At 46.4% G+C, this 20,241-nt stretch overlaps 1 protein-coding gene across 1 annotated transcript; it reads right to left on the reverse strand.

Moving 5' to 3' along the window:
* Positions 1-2,117: 2,117 nt before the first annotated feature.
* FXN (frataxin) lies at positions 2,118-19,171 on the reverse strand. The gene is made up of 5 exons (XM_070431545.1): positions 19,004-19,171; positions 17,435-17,532; positions 12,743-12,863; positions 6,251-6,348; positions 2,118-4,245 (listed from the first exon to the last, which is right to left on the reverse strand). Exons 1-5 carry the CDS (start codon positions 19,169-19,171, stop codon positions 4,095-4,097), a joined length of 636 nt encoding a protein of 211 aa, XP_070287646.1. The 3' UTR covers positions 2,118-4,094.
* Between the last annotated feature and the right edge of the window lie 1,070 nt (positions 19,172-20,241).

The following is a 20,241-nucleotide window of genomic DNA, read 5'->3' on the forward strand; positions in this document are numbered from 1 at the left end:
TAAACCTACTACTTAATACAAATGGTCAAACTTAAAGTTGGCCAAATTGTGTTTATTTTTTTTTATTTTTAAAATATATTTTATTGATTTTTTACAGAGAGGAAGGGAGAGAGATAGAGAGTTAGAAACATCGATCAGCTGCCTCCTGCACATCTCCCACTGGGGATGTGCCCGCAACCCAGGTACATGTCCTTGACCGGAATCGAACCCGGGACCCTTCAGTCCGCAGGCTGACGCTCTATCCACTGAGCCAAACCGGTTTCGGCTGGCCAAATTGTTTTTAGAAGCTATGCAGAAGATGAGTACAAGTCAGCACTGTAGGGAGCACGAGAGATTGTTCTATGGAAACAGACTCCATCCCCAAGGTCTCAAAATGAGCATTTTGACTAAGTTTGAGGTGAGTAGAGGATGTCATAAATACTTCATGGGACAACTCCACATTTGAATATGAAATTAAGCTGCACATGTGATAACAATATTTGTCAGGTATTGAGTGCTTTGCATGTGGGCCCAGGCACTGCAAGTTAGACATCTCCAATGTACAAGTAAGAAAACGGAGGCTAGTGTCAATAAGCGAGTGAGAGTTTGGATTAATTTTTTAAAATTCTGATTAAATAATAAAACAACCACCTCAGGTCCTCTTTTATACACCCCAGTTCTTCTCTGTATCTTCAGAGAGAAGATAAGTCATTCTATATAGTTTTATTTTCCAGTGGTTAAAGGTATATCCACTCAGGAAGCTAAATGAAACTGAAAGCTTTCTAAAATTATAATACACATGCCCGGTGGTGTAATTCCGTGGTTGAGCATCGACCTATGAACCAGGAGGTCAAGGTTTGATTCCTGGTCAGGGCACATGCCCAGGTTGCAGGCTCAATCCCCAGTGTGGGGGGTGCAGGAGGCAGCCAATCAATGATTGTCTTTCATCATGATGTTTCTCTCTCTCTCTCTCTCTCCCTTCCTCTCTGAAATCAGTAAAAATACATTTTTAAAAATAAAATTATATGCCGTGGCCGGTTTGGCTCAGTGGATAGAGCGTTAGCCTGCGGACTGAGGGGTCCCGGGTTCGATTCCGGTCAAGGGCATGTACCTTGGTTGCGGGCACATCCCCAGTGCGGGGTGTGCAGGAGGCGGCTGGTCGATGTTTCTCTCTCATCGATGTTTCTGACTCTCTATATCCCTCTCCTTTCCTCTCTGTAAAAAATCAATAAAATATATTAAAATAAAATAAAATAAATGTTTTTTTTAAAAAAAAATAAAATTATATTACACATTTTTTTGCCTTCGTTGTTATACGGAATGCTTACAACATTTTCCTGAAAACTCATTCTTTGCATGAGTTTGCACAGTAACTGTGATGATGGTCCAGGATTAAGGGGGCAGGAGGGAAGCTACCTGCGCCCGGTGCTTTTCCTTTGCTTGTCAGAGCAGGATTTCATTTGCCCCCTGGTGGCCGTTCTTGTGCTTGCAGCCCTTTCACTGACTTCATGGGAATCTCCCAGGGCCTTAGAAACTAAGTCATCAAACCAGTTAGAATTGTGTGTGAAGTTAAAGTAAATAGGCCTGAAAGGCTGGCCAATAAGGAAAGCATCAAGAGCGCTGATTCCCTAACTTCCTTTTTCATGTTAGGGCCCCTGATTAATACCTCTTTAAGTTCTATGTTGTGTCCAGATAGATGAATGCGCCTGAGTTCCAAGTAAGGTACAATGAAACTTTCATTAAAATAAGACTAAAACACAAACACACACACACACACACACACACACACACACACACACACACACCCACACATGATTTTTAAAAAATTGATTTTAAAATTGATTTTAGAGATCAAGGAAGGGAGAGGGATAGAGATAGAAACATCGATCGGTTGCCTCCTGTACCCCTCTTACTGGGGATTGAGCCCGAAACCTAGACATGTGCCCTGACCTGGAATCAAACTGGTGACCTCTTGGTTCATGGGTCAACACTCAACCACTGAGCCACACCAGGCAGGCCACACACGATTTTATATTCTCATTGATTCTGACCTACCACACTCAAAATTTCCACCAAACTAAACAATAATGTTCTTTCTGAAAAAAGAAATATTTTAATACCCATTGAACATTCGTTTATATTGTTTTATTTATTATGTTTTTATTGATTTCAGAGAGGAAGGGAGAGGGAGAGAGAGAAATATCAATGATGAGAGAGGATCATTGATCTGCTGCCTTCTGCACGCCTCACACTGGGGATCGAGCCCCCAACCTGGGCATATGCCCTTGACCGGAATCGAACCCTGGACCTCTCAGTCCGCAGGCTGATGCTCTATCCACTGAGCCAAACCAGCTAGGGCTGTTTACATTGTTTTATTAATAAATCTTTCTTTAGTAAGAAAATAATGGCTATAACTTTAGATGAGTTTTAATGTTCCTGAAAGTACCAAAATGAGGTCTTATGGTGTTGTAGGCCGTCTTAGTCCATTCAAACTGCTATGACAGAATACTATAAACTGGATGTTAACAAACAACAGAATTTATTTCTCACAATTGTGGAGGTTGGGAGTCTGAGATAAAGGTCCCAGCAGACTCAGTGTCTGGTTCACAGGCTGCTGTGTCCCCCGATGGTAGATGGGGTGAGGGAGCTCTCTGGGGCTTCTTTGATAAGGGGACTGATTCCATTCATGAGGGCTCACCCTGTAAGACCTAATCACCTCCAAAAGGCCCCACCTCCTAAGACCATCACTTTGGGGATTAGGATTCAACATAAGAATTTTGGGGGAACAAAAACATTCAGTCTATAGCATATCAGCACAGTAAGGGCACAATACAGGTTATTATTTAAACATGAATTCAGTGGACATTCAAGTAATTCTAATAATCATATATTTTATTCTAAAGCTTAAAAAAAAAAGGTTCCTGCCACCCCTAGCAGAGGTAATTGAGCTAGCTGTTACAACGTTGCCTGACAGGAATGCTGGCTGTCTGAACTGGGAATCCACTATCCTCTATCTAACCCAACTGTCTCATCTAACACACAGAAGACAGAGGGCCAGCCGGTACGTGAATCTTGCCCAGAGACAGCACTTTGGGCTGAGCCAAGTGTAAGCCAGGGTTCTTTGCATTAACACAACCATCTCTCTCATTTGGTTGGCCCCTCACCATTTACAAAGAGCCTCCTCGGCTCCCTTTCATTTATTATACAACATCTATGAGCTCATGGAGATGCCTTTTCCGCTCTTGACTTTGGGAGACCTTTTGCATCCTCAGACCTGTGCTGCAGCAGCTGATTCTATACTGACCCTAAAATAAAAAAATAAAAAAAGATTAAAAAAATACATACACTCAAACATATTTAAATGTATGTATGTACATATACAGGGTGTCCCAAAAAATGTATACACACTTTAACAGCTGATAGCCTCAGCTGATGCTTCTTTCTTTTCAGATTTAACCCACTGGAATGAATAATTATTCAAAGTGTGTATACATTTTTTGGGACACCCTGTATATGTATATATGGAAGAAACAGCACCATATCTCCGAGACACCCCCTGCAGGCTACATACACCCTGGCAGACACAAAGCACAAAGAGAGTATGGTCTTCGGTTTGAGAATTCCCGAGTTGCCACTGACCCTTCAATAGTAACAGGCTTAAGTGTCTATATTTTCAAGAGGCGTGGGAACACTTAGAGGCTACTCTTTAATGAGTCTCATCTTGAGACAAGGGTGAGTTCAGCCAGCCACTCTTCATGCAGTTTTTCACTCTAAGTCCTTGAAAGAACCAATAGTGAAGCCAATTCATTTCTCCTCTCAGAATTTTTCCTTATACGATTTTTCTTTGTTGCAAGGCTTAATATATGGGTATGGAGGCATTATAGATACAGGTATCATGTGAGGGAGGAAATCAGACAATAAGTCCAAAAACGCTATGGAAATTAATCATCCAAAGTCAGAGGTAGGGTGGGAGGCGACGTATTCTTTTCCCAGAGCTGTTACCCACAATGCAACTGCCCTCAAAAGCAGGATCGGAACAAACTAGACATTCGGCTGCAGAAGGAAGCTGGGTCTTGGCTTTGGAGCTTCTACTGTCTTTCCAACGGGGCTGGGCATCAAGTGTCTTTTCCAGAATAGGCCAGAGAAGATAAGTCCAGTTTGGTTTTGAAGGCTTCCGTCATCTCCGCGGCCAGCAGCTCATGGAGGGACACGCCGTCGTGGGAGTACACCCAGTTCTTCCCGGTCCAGTCGTAGCGCTTGGGGCCACTACAAGACAAAACACACATAGCTCATCCCGAGGACAGCGCTTTAGAAGAAACACTGATTCCACAGAGTGAAACTCTAGAAATTAATGTTTAATGAGGCGTATATTTGACTTCTTAGGGTCTTACTATTTAAGAATAGTTACACAGCCCGGCCAGTGTGGTTGAGCGTCGACCTATGGACCAGGAGGTCACAGTCCGATTCCTGATTGGGGCATATGCCCAGATTGTGGGCTCGATTCCAAGTAGGGGGTGTACAGGAGGCAGCCCATTAATGTTTCTCTCTCTCTCTCTCTCCTTCACCTCCTTCTCTCTCTAAAATCAATGTTACATTTATTTAAAAGAAAAGAAAAGAAAATGTCTGCTTGGCAGATTTTCTCTCCAGATTTCCATCATGAATTACAGACTTTTAAAAAATATATTTTTTTATTGACTTCAGAGAGGAAGGGAGAGGGAGAGATAGAAACATCAATGATGAGAGAGAATCATGGATCGGCTGCCTCCTGCACGCCCCCCAACTGGGGATCGAGCCTGCAACCCGGGCATGTGCCCTGATCGGAATCGAACCTGAGACCCTTCAGTCCGCAGTCCGACGCTCTATCCACTGAGCCAAACCAGCTAGGGCATGAATTACAGATTTAAAAAAAATAGTACAACTTGGAATTTCCAGGAATTATTATCCAGAAGTATATGCTTCTAAACATGGTGGGGGCCGGATCACATTGCTGGTATGTGTGTTCAAGTACGATATGGACTTTTCAGTTTCCAGACACAACAAAGAGTTCTTTTAGTGGAGCCATCACCGTTGCTCCTGGTGCCCTGCCCAGTGTTTACAAAGCCACAGATCCCCAAAGCTGATGGCTGGACTTGAGCGGATCCACCCAGTTTCTCATACTGGTTCCTCTGAAGATGAAGGATAAGAATGTACGGCACTCATGCGTGACCACAGTTAGGAATGAGACAACTGTTTGAGGCCAAAGAGAACAGGCCCACACAGGGTGAAACCCCTCAACTTCAAATGAGCATAGGCTAAAAAAGCAATCAATTTGTGATTAAGGGCCTTACCAGAAATGACAGTGATTTCTGGAATTGTTTTTGTTGAATTATAACATACTCCCTAGATGTGGTTGGGATGAGGGGGCGCATAATGTTTTATTAAACTGACTAACAGTATATTAACTGCCTAAAACTGATATCAAGGTTGGGGCAGGTGACAAGTAAAAATTTTTAAAAATGCAAACGCCATCACGCTTTCAAAGAATTCTATGTCTAGTTATATCTGAACCTTTCCCAATTCACAGTCAGTATGTTCTCTTTGGAAGGGTTAATGAATGACCCACAAAGGTTGGCCTACGAGCTTTCAGTGGACATCTCTCTTTTATGTTCTTAAAACCACTTCAACTGCAGCCAGAAGGAGGAGGAACCCTCTCTCCCTGCATGTTCGCAGGCTTTGAGATGCAGCACAGGCCATCTCCACACAACCTTTTATCCCACTAGATTGAAAACACATCAATGGAAAAGGCAGCAGGGATTAAATGCCTGGAATAGCAGCGTAAAACACTCTCCCACCCCCACAGAGCACATAGCTCAACTCTGCAAATGGAATTCAACTAACCTTTAACTGAGATGCTCAAAACAAACCAGAGGTCAAACTTTAACTTGCTTTGAAGACAAAGTACAGCTTGTTCAGATGCTGCAATATCAAAAGTGGCTTTTTAAAAAGCAGGGCAACGATTTAATAGAGAAAACCTGTCCAGGCCGGGTTCTGACAAGTTATACACTTTTCACTTCAGATCTTGTTCACAACCCAATATCTGCGTACAGCAGCCAGATGATCAACAGACAGAAGTCACATGACCAGAGTAAACTTTCCTACTGAGAAGGAGACTTGCTGTCAGGAAAGGTTGGCTCACACAGACTCTAAAGCCGGAGGGGGACACCCTCTTCAATGGTCCACACGTCATGTTTCCAACAAGCTAACAAGGCGCGACTTGGACTTCGGAACGTACCTGGATGGCGAAGATAACCAGATCTGCTTGTTCGGGGTCTGCTTGTTGATCACGTAGGTCCCTAGATCGCCGCCCAGTTTAATTGTTAAAACACCACTCTAGGGGATCAGGTGGACAAAAGCGTGAGGAAAAGAGGAAAAAGTTATCACTTCATCATAATTGCTCCGTATTTTGTGATAGCTCAACACTTTGCATTCATATAAGTACGCAATACACGGCATAAAGAAATGTCTTTGGTTTTCAGAAATAGGAAGAAGGTCATGCAGAAAGAACATTGCTCTCAGAATCAGACCATGATTACTCATAAACTTCTGTCTCACAGTGCCTTCCCTCCTTCCCTGGGAGCTCAGCAAGGCGAAGGTAATCACTCTTCTCCTCTAGAGAGGAGGAAACGGAGGCACGCAGGGCTGAGCGGCCTGTCTGAGGTATTGCTGCTGCAGCACAGAAGATCCGTATGCCTATCTCTGCCTTGTTTGCACAGCCGCCAGCAGAACATGCTAAAGGGCGTTAAAAACCTCGGACACCAGCTCTCCTGGAGTACCACGGTGGCCCACACCTGAGATAGGATAGGTTCATTCCCCAAAAAAGGAAGTCAGGCAAGAAAGAAGGAAGTAACAGAACCATCTGCTTTGCTCGTCTTGGCCCCGATGCTGCTGGGAGAAGGCAGACACTCCAGACCCTTCCCAGGCACCTCTTCAGCTTCACAGATGCGCCTCCCCAGCTTTATTTTCCTCTGCAACAGCCCTGACTTCTTCAAAAGACCAGTTGGTCCAACTTTGCTCAATAAATGCTCATTTAAATTTGAAAACACTCTTTCAACAAAGAGCCCTTCAGTCCCGAGTCCTGAGGTCTCTTTAGAACATGCGGGATAGTAAAGAAACAGCTACCAGGCCAAGCTCCTTTTCCTGGGGTTGGGGCGCTGGGGAGCCTCTCGCTGTTCCCCACCCCTGCACAACCCGCAGAGATCCACGGTGTCCTTTCCCTGTGCCTTCCAGAGCCCCCGTCCAAACCAGGGGCCCTGAATGGTTCTTACATCTTGTGTTTGGTTCACACACACACACACACACACACACACACACAGAGCTATGGAAAGGACGGAGAAAGTGCCAGGAATAAGCTAACTGATGGGCCTGGATGTGGAGGATGCTATTTGATTATTTTTTAATAACCTTTTTTTTTTTTCTGATTAAAAAGAAGCAGAGAAATCATAGAGACGTTGGGAAAATGAATGATGTGAATGTGAACCTGCCCCCGACCCTCTGCTACTTGAAGCATCTTGTGAGCAGATCTGTCTGTTCATCCTAGCATCTTCAGGGTCTAGCACACCCATTCTTCATGCAAGATACATTTTGGATGAATGAATGAGGAAGCAGAAGCGTCTATAACCAGGTACTGTGATAACTTGTGTCAAAGTTAAGGGCCAAGTTATGCAAGGCAGAAAGTCTCAACACGCACCACCCCCACCTCCTTCCTGTTCACTGTGTGTCATTAGATTTCCCCCCTCTATGGAGCTTGAAGCTGTTTCGGAAGGAAAGTGCGAGAGCAGGAAGGAAACGGGCTGCCTTACTGGTTCTCCAGGAGTTCGTACTGCGTTTGGAGCTGTCTGCAATAGACCAGACGAAGAGGCCCGCCTTGTTCTTTATTGCTATTCCTGAGGTGGCCCTCTGAGTCTATTTTGGGAATGTGGACAGATTTAAAGGCGGCAGCGTGTGTGAGAGAGTTAGAGACATTTAGCAGCTGTTGAAATACAGGCACAGGTTAATCAGAACAGACCCCAGCCACAGCTGGCGAAGCTCATTCACTCCCGCCCGTCAATAGCAGCTCTACACCAGTGGAAGCAAACATAGCCATTTCTGTTGTCACCAACTGACTTATAGAAATAGACACATATGGGGTAGCACATTAAGTTAGGGGATTTCTAGTATATGCGGCTCCCCACACTCCTAAAGCAGACACTGACTTCCCATGAAGGAGTAAGAATAGTGACTGTGAAGCAAGTGTCCATAACCTGAGACCCAGAGGTGGTTTTCAGGGATCTGCAAACAGCCCCCACCCTGAAGCTGCGCAGATGGATGTGTGGAGAAGTTTTTCTCAGGAGAGGGTCTAGAGCAGACAGATTCTTACAGGAGGTCCTGACCCCCAAAGGTTAAGAAACCCGTGCTCTATAGCAGTAATAGGCCAGCAACTTAGTGCATGAAGAACATGGCAACAAGCAAATTCTCTCTCTAAAAAGAACAAATGTGTTCTTGGGTGTATCTGGATTACTGCTTTCATTTGCAAACTTGGCCAGCAGCAAGTTGGCAAAATATCTGTAAATGCTGAGTAGCATCAATGAAAGTGTGTTTTGGAGAGGAACGTGGGCCCCATTTCGTTGACACAGTGAATCAACATTATTACTTGGCAATGTCCTCCAGGCATTGGGGTACCAAGCATGGACAGTGTCCCTGCTGCCAGGAAGTCAGTCCCATCATGGGAGCCAATGTGCAGACAGACAGTGAGAATGCAGGGTGATGGTGCTCCACAGTCATCCTGAGCACTGGGCAAGGGAGGACCAGTCTGCCTGGAGCAGCAGAGGGCTTCACACCCCACGGGACCCTGGAGGGGTTCAGAACAGGCCTCCCCAAAATGTGCCACTTGGGCATGTGAATTATTTTGAGGGCAAGGCAACGGAAACCCTGCAGCCCCAAGAGAAGCATTTACCTCTCCCTTAAGGGATTTATATTTGGGGCCTTGACCATAATAAAAGTTATTACCAGAAATAACTTTTTATGGCGTATTTATATGACAGGGCAGACTTCTAATTACAAAACATTTGCTCTTTTTATTGTCCTGCAGTGACCTTCCTCCCCTCTGAAGCCCCAAGGTGCCATACCTCATTCTCAGCTCAGGATGACATACATACCTCATTTTATTTTATTTTATTATTTTTTTAATTGATTTTTTACAGAGAGGAAGGGAGAGGGATAGAGAGTTAGAAACATCGATGAGAGAGAAACATCCCCGCAACCAAGGTACATGCCCTTGACTGGAATCGAACCTGGGACTCTTGAGTCCGCAGGCTGAGGCTCTATCCACTGAGCCAAACCGGTTAGGGCATATACCTCATTTTAACTGTCCCCTCTCATGTATATGGGGTTTCCGACTCTCGTATATGTGGGGTTCTCCTGTGTCTGTATGTAATTAAAATTGGTTATTTCCCCTTGTTAATCTGTCTTATGTAGATTTATTAGAGCAGCTGAAAGAACTCAGGAGCGTAGAGTAAAATTTCTTCTCCCCGGAGCCCTGAGGGCAGGAGAGACTGTATCCAAGAAAGCTCAAGGAGCAGAGTTAGAGGTGTTCTGCTGTCTATACGCCACCTGACAAGCTCGGGGGAGGCCTGGGTGGCGACCTTACAACCCAGAGAACTAGAGCAGCCACAAAGGATGGTCTGGAATGAAAACGCCCTAACTAAAAGCAGGTTATGGCAGGCAGTCATGTCCTAGGCCAGAATCTTCCCTGACAAAAGTCAGCCTTTACCTTAATTAAGCCTATTGTCTTTTTGCAGCCACAATAAGATACTTTTGGAATGTCTAAGTGATGTCCTTTTTCTGGACCCCTCAAAGAGTAGATACTGCACCAGAGCAGAGGTCACAAATCCCCACTGTCATCGAGTTAATTATTGACTGTTAACTACCCTGTACCCATCCGTGTAAAAGAAGTAGGTGTCTATTTTTTGTTAATCCTTATCCGAGGATACTTTTTCCATTGATTATCTTTTTAGAGAGAGTGGAAGGGGAAGTGGAGAAGAGAGAGAAAGAAAGAGAGACAGAGACAGAGACAGAGACAGAGACATCGATTGGTTGGTTGCCTCCTGCACGTGCCCGGACTGGGCTGGGGATCGAGCCTGCACCCGGGAATTACGTGCCATTGACCAGATCGAACCCGAAACCCTTCAATCCTTGGGCCGACAATACTGTAACCACAGAGCCAAACCGGCCAGGGCTATCATTTTACTTTTTATCCAATTCCTGAAGTTTCCCCGCGTTGCCTTCTCCTGCCTCCCTAATCTATCACCAATGGATTTCATGTAACCCATTTACGCCCTCTCTGTCCTCTTCTGATTGTAATGTACAAAGCAGGGTGCAGAACTGCCATTTTTCCAGAGCATTTTCTCAACCTGTTGAGATTTTGCTTCCCGGCAATCATCGTCAACTTGGCTCAAAAAACTCACAAAAATTCTCAAAAGGTTTGAATGCTTCTTTTTTTTTGAATGCTTCTTGCATTGACATGTCTTATATGTGAAATATGTAAGTTAGCACTTGAAAGATTCTAATCAGGAATCATACCTAAGGATAGCTAGCATTTCAAAGTATTTAATCAGAAGTCTAAACTACAGAGGCAGCTACTATATGTCTTCAGCAAATAATTTGCCAGGAATAATTTTATGCTGGTGAGTCGTATGATACTCAAGGTATATGGACTGGCTGGAAAAACAGACAGGTGCCTCTTCCCTTGCAGGAGTGGACTACAGGATCTGGAAGCCCAGCAGCTGAATCACTGTTCAGGGAGACACTGGAGGGAGGACTCAGTGAGGTCCTGTGACCCACCGCTGAGCAGAAGCTTTTGTTGCTGGACTCAGTGAGGTCAGCAGAATCCAGCTGCTTCTAATAAAATATTTACTCAAAGTATTTGGGTCAAGGTGGGGCTTCAGCAATCCTATGAGAACAGGTGGTGTAACGGTTTTTGTGACCTGTTAATAAATGCTTGCATGTGTAGCAGCGTTTAGCCCGTGACTTGATTTGCCTTTAGCTACAGCCCTTGGTAGCTAGGAGAAGGGGGACCTGTAACTTTCCTAGCTCGAACCATCCCTCTAAGGCTATCTGTATGGCACTTCTAAAACCCTGCCTGGACACTGCTGCATGCTCGGCTGCCGGTAACCGTTAAAACTGCCTGGAAGGCATTCATTCCTGTCTTGACCATTGTCTCTATTTTTTTACCAAGTCCCTGCTTCCCTGCTGTCCTTACAACCAGACTTTGCGGCCTGCTCCTATTGGTGCAGGGGATGATGCTCAACCAACTGAGCCACACTGGCCAGGCTGCCTGCTCCCTCTGAGGGAGTCCCTTCTCTATCCAGAGCTCCAACAGCTATAGCCAACAGTATTTCTATCACTTTAGCCTGACAGCTGGGTGTCCTAAATAATTCCAGGGTTTAATCCAACATGCACACTTCATGACATTTCCTGATATTAATTAAGTGCTGTCAAGAGGATTAACCTCTGCAGGGGATTTTCTCTGGATGGCAAAAAAGAACTGCTCCCTAAGGCCTAAGCAATACAGTAATTCTAAATCCAAAGGCTGACAACTGCTAAGGTCTGCCACCTGGCGGCCAGTCCATTTACACCAGCAGTCCCCTGGCTTCCAGGATCTGAGGCTCAAGTTTTATTCAGTCCCATAGTTCTGGTTTAAGCTGTGTATTAGAGTCAACTGGGGAGGGGATTTAAAAAACTTTAAAACCGCAATGCCTTGTCTGGGCTGCACCCCATATCCATTAAATAATAACTCCTAGGGCCCTAGCTGGTTTGGCTCAGTGGATAGAGCTTTGACCTGCGGACTGAAGGATCGAGGGCACATGCCCAGTTGTGGGCTTGATCCCCAGCAGGAGGTGTGCAGGAGGCAGCTGATCAATGATTCTCTCTCATCATTGATGTTTCTATCTCTTTCTCCCTCTCCCTTCCTATCTGGAATCAATAAACATATATTTAAAAACTTAAAAAAACACACAACACAGCCCTGGCTGGTTTGGCTCAGTGGATAGAGCGTCGGCCTGCAGACTCAAGGGTCCCAGGTTTGATTCTAGTCAAGGGCATGTACCTTGGTTGCGGGCACGTACCCAGTAGGGAGTGCAGGAGGCAGCTGATCGATGTTTCTTTCTCATCGATGTTTCTAACTCTCTATCCCTCTCCCTTCCTCTCTGTAAAAAAATCAATAAAACATATTTTAAAAAAAACAAAACAAAACACAAAAAACTCCTAGAGGTGGGACCTAAGGATGCACATTAGAATCTCACTTGAGCTTTTAAAATATATGCTTCCTATGAATGCACCCTGACCTTCTGTATCAGAATCTCCCAGGAGTGGGGCCCATGTTAGTGTAGTCGGAATATTTCGCAGGCAATATCTTACTCCACTAAGAACTAGTGGTCTCGTTCAGTGTTCCACACACCTGCCCGATGAGACAAACACATGCTGGGTCCCTTTCTGATTTATCTTTATGGGTCTCAAATGAAGCGTCAGAATCTGTATTTTTCAGCAAAAATGAGGATCAAAGAAGCTGAGTGATGCGCCCAAGGTTACAAGCCTGGTGGAGCAGGGCTGGAACGTGAACCCTAGCCTTTTGGTCTCACCTTAACCATATGCTGTTGGATGCTTACCTCTGCCGGAGGGGAATTCTTTACTTTAGTGAGCTAAAGTTCTTAGGGAGGAAACAGGAAAATGAAAATAAGTGAAGAGGTACCCCAAAGGAGACGTCATAGTCTTCACATGTGTACGGTTTGTCTGCAAGGTCTTCAAAAAACTCTGCCAAGGAGTCCAGGGTCTCCTCGGCCAGTCTTTCGTAGGTGGTCTCATCCAAGGAGCTGCAGGGAAACAAAAACCACCAAAAACATACGATCAAACCGCTCTGTTTTATTAACATCAAATCACCACATTTATTTTTCATTTAGATTTATAAAACTGATGGAAAATAGCTAACATGTACAGAGTGAAAATTTAAACAGCCCTGGCCAGTGTTGCTTAGTAGTTAGAGTGTCGGCCCACACACCGAAAGGTCTCGGGTTCGATTCCTGTCAAGGACACATATCTGGGTTGCAGCTTCGATCCCCTGTCCCAGTTGGGGCAACCAATCAATGTGTCTCTCTCACATCAATGTTTCTGTCTCTCTCTTTCCCCCTCTCTCCTTCCCTTTCACTCCCTCTAAAAGTCAATGGGGAAAAAATATCCTTGGGTGAGGATTAACAAAAATAAAGTAAAATAAAATAAAATAAAAATATGAAGGGCTAACAGAAAAGTAAGCTTTTCTTCCCAAACAGGCAGACTCATCCCCAGAGTCAACTATGATGACAGCCTCTTCTGTATCCTTCCAAAAATGTTATATTCTTTTCAATAAACAAATGAAGCACATTAGAAATTGTCCCATCTTAGCACATAGGGACTTTCATAATATTCATTTTATATTATTTACTCAACCTATCCCCTTCAGCTGGACGATAAGGTTTCCATTGCTTTTAAAACTAAAATGTATGCCCAGCAAACCACAAAGTGGGGTAAAGTCTATGCATTACACACATCTGAAAAAGTACTTGTATCTAGAATGTATAAAGAACTCTTACCAATCAGTAAGAAAAAGAAAACCCAAAAGAAAAATGGGTGAGATACTTGAACAGATTTCATTCAATAAAAAGATATCCAATGAACATATGAAAAAGTGAAAAACTTCGTTAATCTTTGGGAAAATTTAAAAAATTGCTATGAGATACCTCCAGAATGGTTAACATGAAAGAGACAGATAATGTCAAGGGTTGGCCAGGAAGTGAAACAAGCAGAGCTTTCATTTACTGCTGAGGGGCCAGTAAACGGGACAATCAGTTTGTAAAACTCTGGAGCAGTATCTACTAAAGTGAATATGGACAAATGCCATTAGTTCCACACTTGGGTATATACTCAACAGCAATGCATACCAAGCAGAAACAGACTCATAGATATAAGAACAAAGTGATGGTTGCCAAAGTGAAGTGGCAGGGGTGGGGGAGGGGCAGAATAAGTGAAAGGAATGAAGAGGTACAAACTTCCAGTTACAAAATAAATAAGTTACGGGGATGTAATGTACTGCACAAGGCATACAGTTAATAAAATCATAATAACTTTGTAGGGTGACAGGTGGTTACTGGATTTATTGATGATTACTAGATCATTTCCTAAGGTATATAAACGTTGAATCACTATGTTGTATGCCTGAGATTAATATAATATTGTATATTATACTTTATAATAAAACTATACTATACTTTAATAATAATAAAAGAAATACATACCTAGGTTCACCAAAAGATATGCACTATATTAGAATGTTCCTAGCAGAAGTACCCTATAGCCCCAGAATGCACACTGCCCAAGTACCCATAGGTAATACAGATTAATAAATTGTGGCATATTCATGCAATGGAATACTATATAGCAAAACAGAAATGCCTATAAATATAACAATATGGACAAATCTCACAAACATAATGGTAACTCAAAGAAGCCACACACAAACCTATTTATATTTAATGATACAGTTCATGTAAACAACCAGGCAAAATTAATCCAGGCTATTGGAAATCCGAATGGTGGTTACTCTGGGGCAGCGAGGGGTTAATAACTAGAAGCGAGCAGGAGGCTTGTTCCTAGGGGCTGGTAACATTCTACTTCTTGAGCTATTTTTGAGTCACATGCTATGTTCATTTTTAAAAACTTTATCAAGCTGTACCCTTATAACTTGGAGACACTCTTATATTTCAATTTTAAGAAACTGCTATAAATCCATAGAAACAGAAAGTAGATTAGTGGTTGCCAGGGGCTTGGAGAAGGGAGGAAGGGGGAGTGTTTATCAATGGGCATGCTGTTTCTTTGTGGAATGATAAAAATGTTCTGGAGTTAGTGGTGAAAGTTGCACAACCTGTGAATATTCTCAAAACCACAAAATGGTACATTTTTTTAAATGGTAAATTTCAGGGTATGTGAATTACAACAATAAAAACACTGCTCTAATAAAATTCCTTGTATGAGCTTTGGTGCCTCTATGAGGGAATATGTGTAGGTTACAAGACGTGTCCCAGACAACTCCATCGTCTGAGTTTCCAGGAGGCCTAAGGTAAGACACCAGTGGCTGTTAGATAATTCATGCAAGACAGAGAGATCTGCCAGATGACCACCCACCACCCACCTCAAGGGTAAGATGTGGGGAAGGTTACAGGACTGATTAGGAGATGGTAAGGGGCTCTTCCTTAGAGAGTGGTGGGCCTGGCTGGGTGTGTTGGAGACAACCTGGAGCAGAGGCTGACGTGTCCTGAGGAGTGTGGGAACATAAAGACACAGCTGACTCAGGCGTAAAGTACAAAGGCAAGAGCTTGGCAGGTGCTACCCGACAGCAGCCAGTTGGGCTGTCCTCCTACTCACAGCAGGACAAAGCTGTGCTTCCCAGAAGCCAGAAGTAGACCCTGAAGAAGGGAACTGAACTTGGGGCATCCTGCGAGGGCCCGCGGAGCCTCAGAGACCACCTGCAGGGACACGGGGACAGCAGCAGAGAGTCTGTGTGGGGAGGAGCTGGAAATGGTGCTAACATAGGCTGCTCGCAGCACTGGCTCGGAGGCTGTGTGGAGGGGCCAACGAACACGGACACAGCAGGCCGGGCGCACTCGAGGTCCTGTGAACCTGCTGCCTGGGAGGCCAACACCTGCAGTTGTGGGGATGGTGAGCATGTCCCGGGGTAGGGGAGGCTCCGTGCTGTTAGCTGGTGCGACACGAAAAAGGTGAAGCAGGAGAGAACTGGCACAGCTGCAGGTCGGTGGGATGAAGCTAAGCATTTGGGGATTAAAGGCTGCACACGGACGGAAAAGCCAGAGGAGAATGTAGGCCCTGAACAACAAAGGCCTCTCATTAAGACAAAAAGAGGATCCAATCCTGATGCAAAAACAGATGGAAAGAGCTGAGCATGGATGGGGTGAGGATGCAAAAAATAAGACAGCCTGCGGCTTCCATCCATGGAAGAAATTTGGATGTGGCTACTGGCTACAGGACTGACTCAGGGTAAAGAGATCAGAAGACTACTAGGTTTTTGAGAAAAATGCTGTTATCAGAGAAAAATGAGTCTGGCCTACAAGAGCCTGCTGAAGCCTTAAAGACATGAGGGCCTTTGAAAGCCCAAGCGCTACCAGCAGGAAGCGGGCAGCAAAGGCTGCCTGGCCCCTAGCAGGACACGCTCCCCACTGCCTGCCTCCCCCAGGGCCAGGGGGTAACGGACAAGGAGGATACTCCCGGGTGGCAGAATTGGGGTTTCATGGAGGAACATCCCCCTCTGCCAGTTGTCCCAGTGCTGCCTAGGGGTACTCCGTCCCTTCCACAGGCCAGGGACAGGTCTCTTTCCCGAATGGGAGTTGTGGTGGTAGTTATCTTGCCGTGCTGTGTGTGTGTGTGTGTGTGTGTGTGTGTAAGTCAGAGATGCCACTCCTCGACCTGAGAGAGAGGCCTGTACAGCACCTGGACATCTTGACCTTTGAGGTAGCTGAGTGACCACATGGGCTGTGGTTGCAGCCTTGGGGCTGGAGGCAGTGTGTGTGGAGGGTGGGAGGAGGTCCGTGCAGGTATCAGTGGCAGAGGGTAGCCTGGAGCAGTGCCTGGCAGCTTTCCACCAGAGCCCATCGCCTCCTTCCTCCAGGGCACCCACAGGACCACATTTCCCAGCCTTCCCTGCAGCGAGGTGGGGCCACGTGACCAAGTCCTTCTCACTAAAATGTGAGTGAGGGTCAAGTGCCACTTCCAGGCCTTCCATGCTCTTCCCCTTTCTGTGGAATAGACCTGGACAGGGCGACCTGGCTTTGACCACGCAGAGCACAGTAAAGCACTACCCTAACAACCATGACATCCAAGAGAATAATAACAAAACTCTGGAAACAACCTAAATGTCCAACATTAGGGGATGGGGTCAATGAGTTATGGTACATTCATAAAATGTAGTACTTCATGGAAAATAACATGTCACATAGTGATGTGGAGAGACACATGTGAGTGATGCTGCTGAGGGAGAAAATGGGTTCCATATGGGATGGTCTAGGTCCGTGGTCAGCAAACTGCGGCTCTTTGGCCCCTAGAGTGTGGCTCTTCCACAAAATACCACGTGTGGGCGCACACACAGTGCGACTGAAACTTCGTGGCCCATGCGCAGAAGTCGGTATTTTGTGGAAGAGCCACACTCAAGGGGCCAAAGAGCCGCATGTGGCGCGAGCCGCAGTTTGCTGACCACTGGTCTAGGTAAAAGGGGGGGAAAGTTAATAGGAGTGTGTGTATGTGTAGTATACATATTGGTGTGTGTGTTGTTGTGGGGCGGGGAGAGACAGAGAGAGAGAGAGAGAGAGAGAGAGACTTGATGAGGAAGGTGTGTTTATCTTACCCTGGGTTGCCCAAACTTCCTGTTGTCCTCAAGTTCATCAAACAGACATTCTGCTTTTTGACATTGAGAATCTGGTTGAGGCAGTAGAGGCTCAAACCCTAAAGCCAAAGTTAAGAAGAACATTACCATTTCTCAGTGTTACAGTCCATTCGTGAAAGTTTAAATATCACCACTTCTCCATTGGAGAGTAACCGTGTTAGAGTTTTCCAGGTGTATGCCTCAGGACTTTTCACTTTCTTTTAATGTATTACATTGAGTCTCTCTCTGAGCCTGTGCTACCCAGTACGGTAGCCACGAGCCACATGCAGCCTTTAAATGTAATTTTATTGCAATAAAATAAGATGTAAACAGTCCCTTCGTTGCATGGGCCACATTTTGAGTGTCTTGTGGTCTCACGTGGCTGTGGACCATCATCACAGGAGGTTCTACTGGGCAGCGCTGCTCCATCTAGGCCAGCGGTTCTCAACCTGTGGGTCGCGACCCCTTTGGGGGTCGAACAACCCTTTCACAGGGGTCGCCTAAGACCATCAGAAAACACATATATAATTACATATTGTTTTTGTGATTAATCACTATGCTTTCATTATGTTCAATTTGTAGCAAAATTACAGTTATGAAGTAGCAATGAAAATAATTTTATGGTTGGGGGTCACCACGACATGAAGAACTGTATTAAAGGGTCACGGCATTAGGAAGGTTGAGAACCACTGATCTAGGCTATTGGCACAGGTGACACCCTAAGCATCAGTGACACTCCTTGCACTTGACTAAAACTAGCAAAGAGGAACAGCACGAGGCAGAAGTCGCTGCGCCCAGAAGAGGTTCTGACTGCAGACAGAACTGATTGATTGAAGGATCTGCAGGAGACAATGGGACCTGTTGAATTTCTTTCACTACGGAACTGCTGAGCATCCAGCGAGTCTGCCTTACATCCAACCTACTGGCCAGCTGGCCAGAGAGAAAAGAACGGGAGTGGGTGGGGTGCTGGTGAGTGGAGAGCTAGAGGGGGCCTCTCAGATGGTCTCCCCCAGGGCAGGAGGGCAGGGACCTGTGAAGGGAGAGAAAAGGTGCAGCCCGAGTGGAGATGGCACAGGGACACCCTCCACTGCACTTCATCCCGGGGGTGGGGGCACCGAAGGGCTCTAAGGGGTTGGGATAATATTTGCATTCTCCAAAGGCCACTCCGGTTACCACTAAGAGAACGGGTCAGAGGCTGCAGTTACGGCTCGTGAGCCATCATGCCCTTGGCCAGAAAGAAGGCAGAGGGCACGGGCTGAGAGGTGAACCGAGGAGGAGGGCCAGGGGGTGCGGAGCGCAGGCGGCTTGTTTAAAAAGGTTGGCTCTGGAGGAGCAGTCAGCGCAGCCGTGGCGACCGAAGTGACAGCCACAGCACAGCCTGCGCTGGTCACCGATGCGGGGCACGGCTCCGGCCGCACAGACCCGGCCCCGCTCAGCCCGCCGCCCGCGCCGTTCCCGCGGGAGCCGGGCGGCGCGCGTGCGCAGAGCGTCGCCGTCGTGCGCGTCTCTGCGTCGGCGCGCGGCCCGGGCGGCGGCCGAGCTGGTACTCACCGCCTGGCGGGGCGCGCAGGCCGCGGCGGTCCCGGCGCGCAGGTATCGGCGGCCGCCGAGTGCGATGCTCCTCGCCGGCCGCAGGGTCCCAGCTCGGGTCGGGGCCGAGTCCCGCAGCGCCGAGCGGGACAGGAGGCCGGCAGCCCAGCGGCGTCCAAGCGTCCACATGCTCCCGGCGATCTGCGCCGCTCCGCCCTCCCGCCCGGGGACGCCGCGGCGACCCCTAGTGGCCGCGGGTTCGGGCGCCGCGCTCAAGGGCTCCCGCGTAGGCTGTGTCACACGGTCAGAGGTTAGACATCGGGAAGAACTTCCCGGCGTTGCACTTCTCGTGTATTTAACAAAAACGGAAGACCCTCTTGGACAACGTAGTGAACGAGCGACTAAGGCTCCCGAGCGCGGAGACCTTGGCCTGGTGACCCGTTGCTGCAGACAGTCTACCCGGAGGGATGTGGGAGCTGCAGTCTGGCTGGGAACCGGGCAGGTGCAGGTCTGAAAGCTGCTTGGCGGCCGGTATAGGTTACATACCTGGGCCGCCTGGTTTAAATCCGGACCCTGCACCCTTGCCAGCGGTGTGCCCAGTGTGCACTTCATTAACCCCTGTGCTTCATCTGTAAAATGGGGTTGATAAAAGTTTCTACTGCATAGGGTTGTAAGGATAAAATGAATTCATCCATGCGATGTTTTGTTGCACAGGCCCTGGACCCTAACAAGTGCACACTATTAAGTTGTTATAGAATTTTAAAAGAATTTTTTTTTTAGGTTGTATATTGCAAAGGAATATAAATTCTAGGTCATTAAAAGGATGTAGTTTTGGGGGGGAGTCTCGCTCTGGGGAGCAGTCATCATATTTTGAGGAAATCCAAACTACCCAAGCAGAGAGATGACACAGGAACTGAGGCCTCCAGCCAACTGCCAGCATCAGCCACTAGACATGTGAGCGAACTGGTCTCCAGGTGAGTCCAGCCCCGGACTTGGAGTCTTACAGCTGAGGCCACAAACTGTCACTGCTGTGCCCTGCCTGGATTCCAGACCCCAAGGATTTTTGAGCATAAGAGATGCTGGCTTGAGTTTAAGCCAGTTCTGTATGTGTTTGGGGAATCTGTTTCACAGCCACAACAACGGGAACACATGGCTGCCTCCTCCTCATCCTCTAGTCTAGTAACTCCGATGTCAGATAAGACATTCTCCAGTCATGTCTTTCCTGAAACCAACCCCTCTATCTCCACAAATGTGTCTTA

This window comes from Myotis yumanensis, unplaced genomic scaffold (genome assembly GCF_028538775.1).
Source record: "Myotis yumanensis isolate MYYU_CA2020_CCGP unplaced genomic scaffold, mMyoYum1.0.hap1 SCAF_12, whole genome shotgun sequence".
NCBI classification, from domain to species: Eukaryota; Metazoa; Chordata; class Mammalia; order Chiroptera; family Vespertilionidae; genus Myotis; species Myotis yumanensis.

What these genes read in the sequence shown, in the direction of transcription:
- FXN (XM_070431545.1), bottom strand. Translation starts at nt 19,171, where the DNA reads ATGTGGACGCTTGGACGCCGCTGGGCTGCCGGCCTCCTGTCCCGCTCG. An exon ending in ACTATGACGTCTCCTTTGGG is followed by an intron (nt 6,349 to 12,742) that starts GTACCTCTTCAC and finishes CTGATCCCCTAG; the next exon opens with AGTGGTGTTTTAACAATTAA. An exon ending in TGGTTATCTTCGCCATCCAG is followed by an intron (nt 4,246 to 6,250) that starts GTACGTTCCGAA and finishes TTTGTCTTGTAG; the next exon opens with TGGCCCCAAGCGCTACGACT.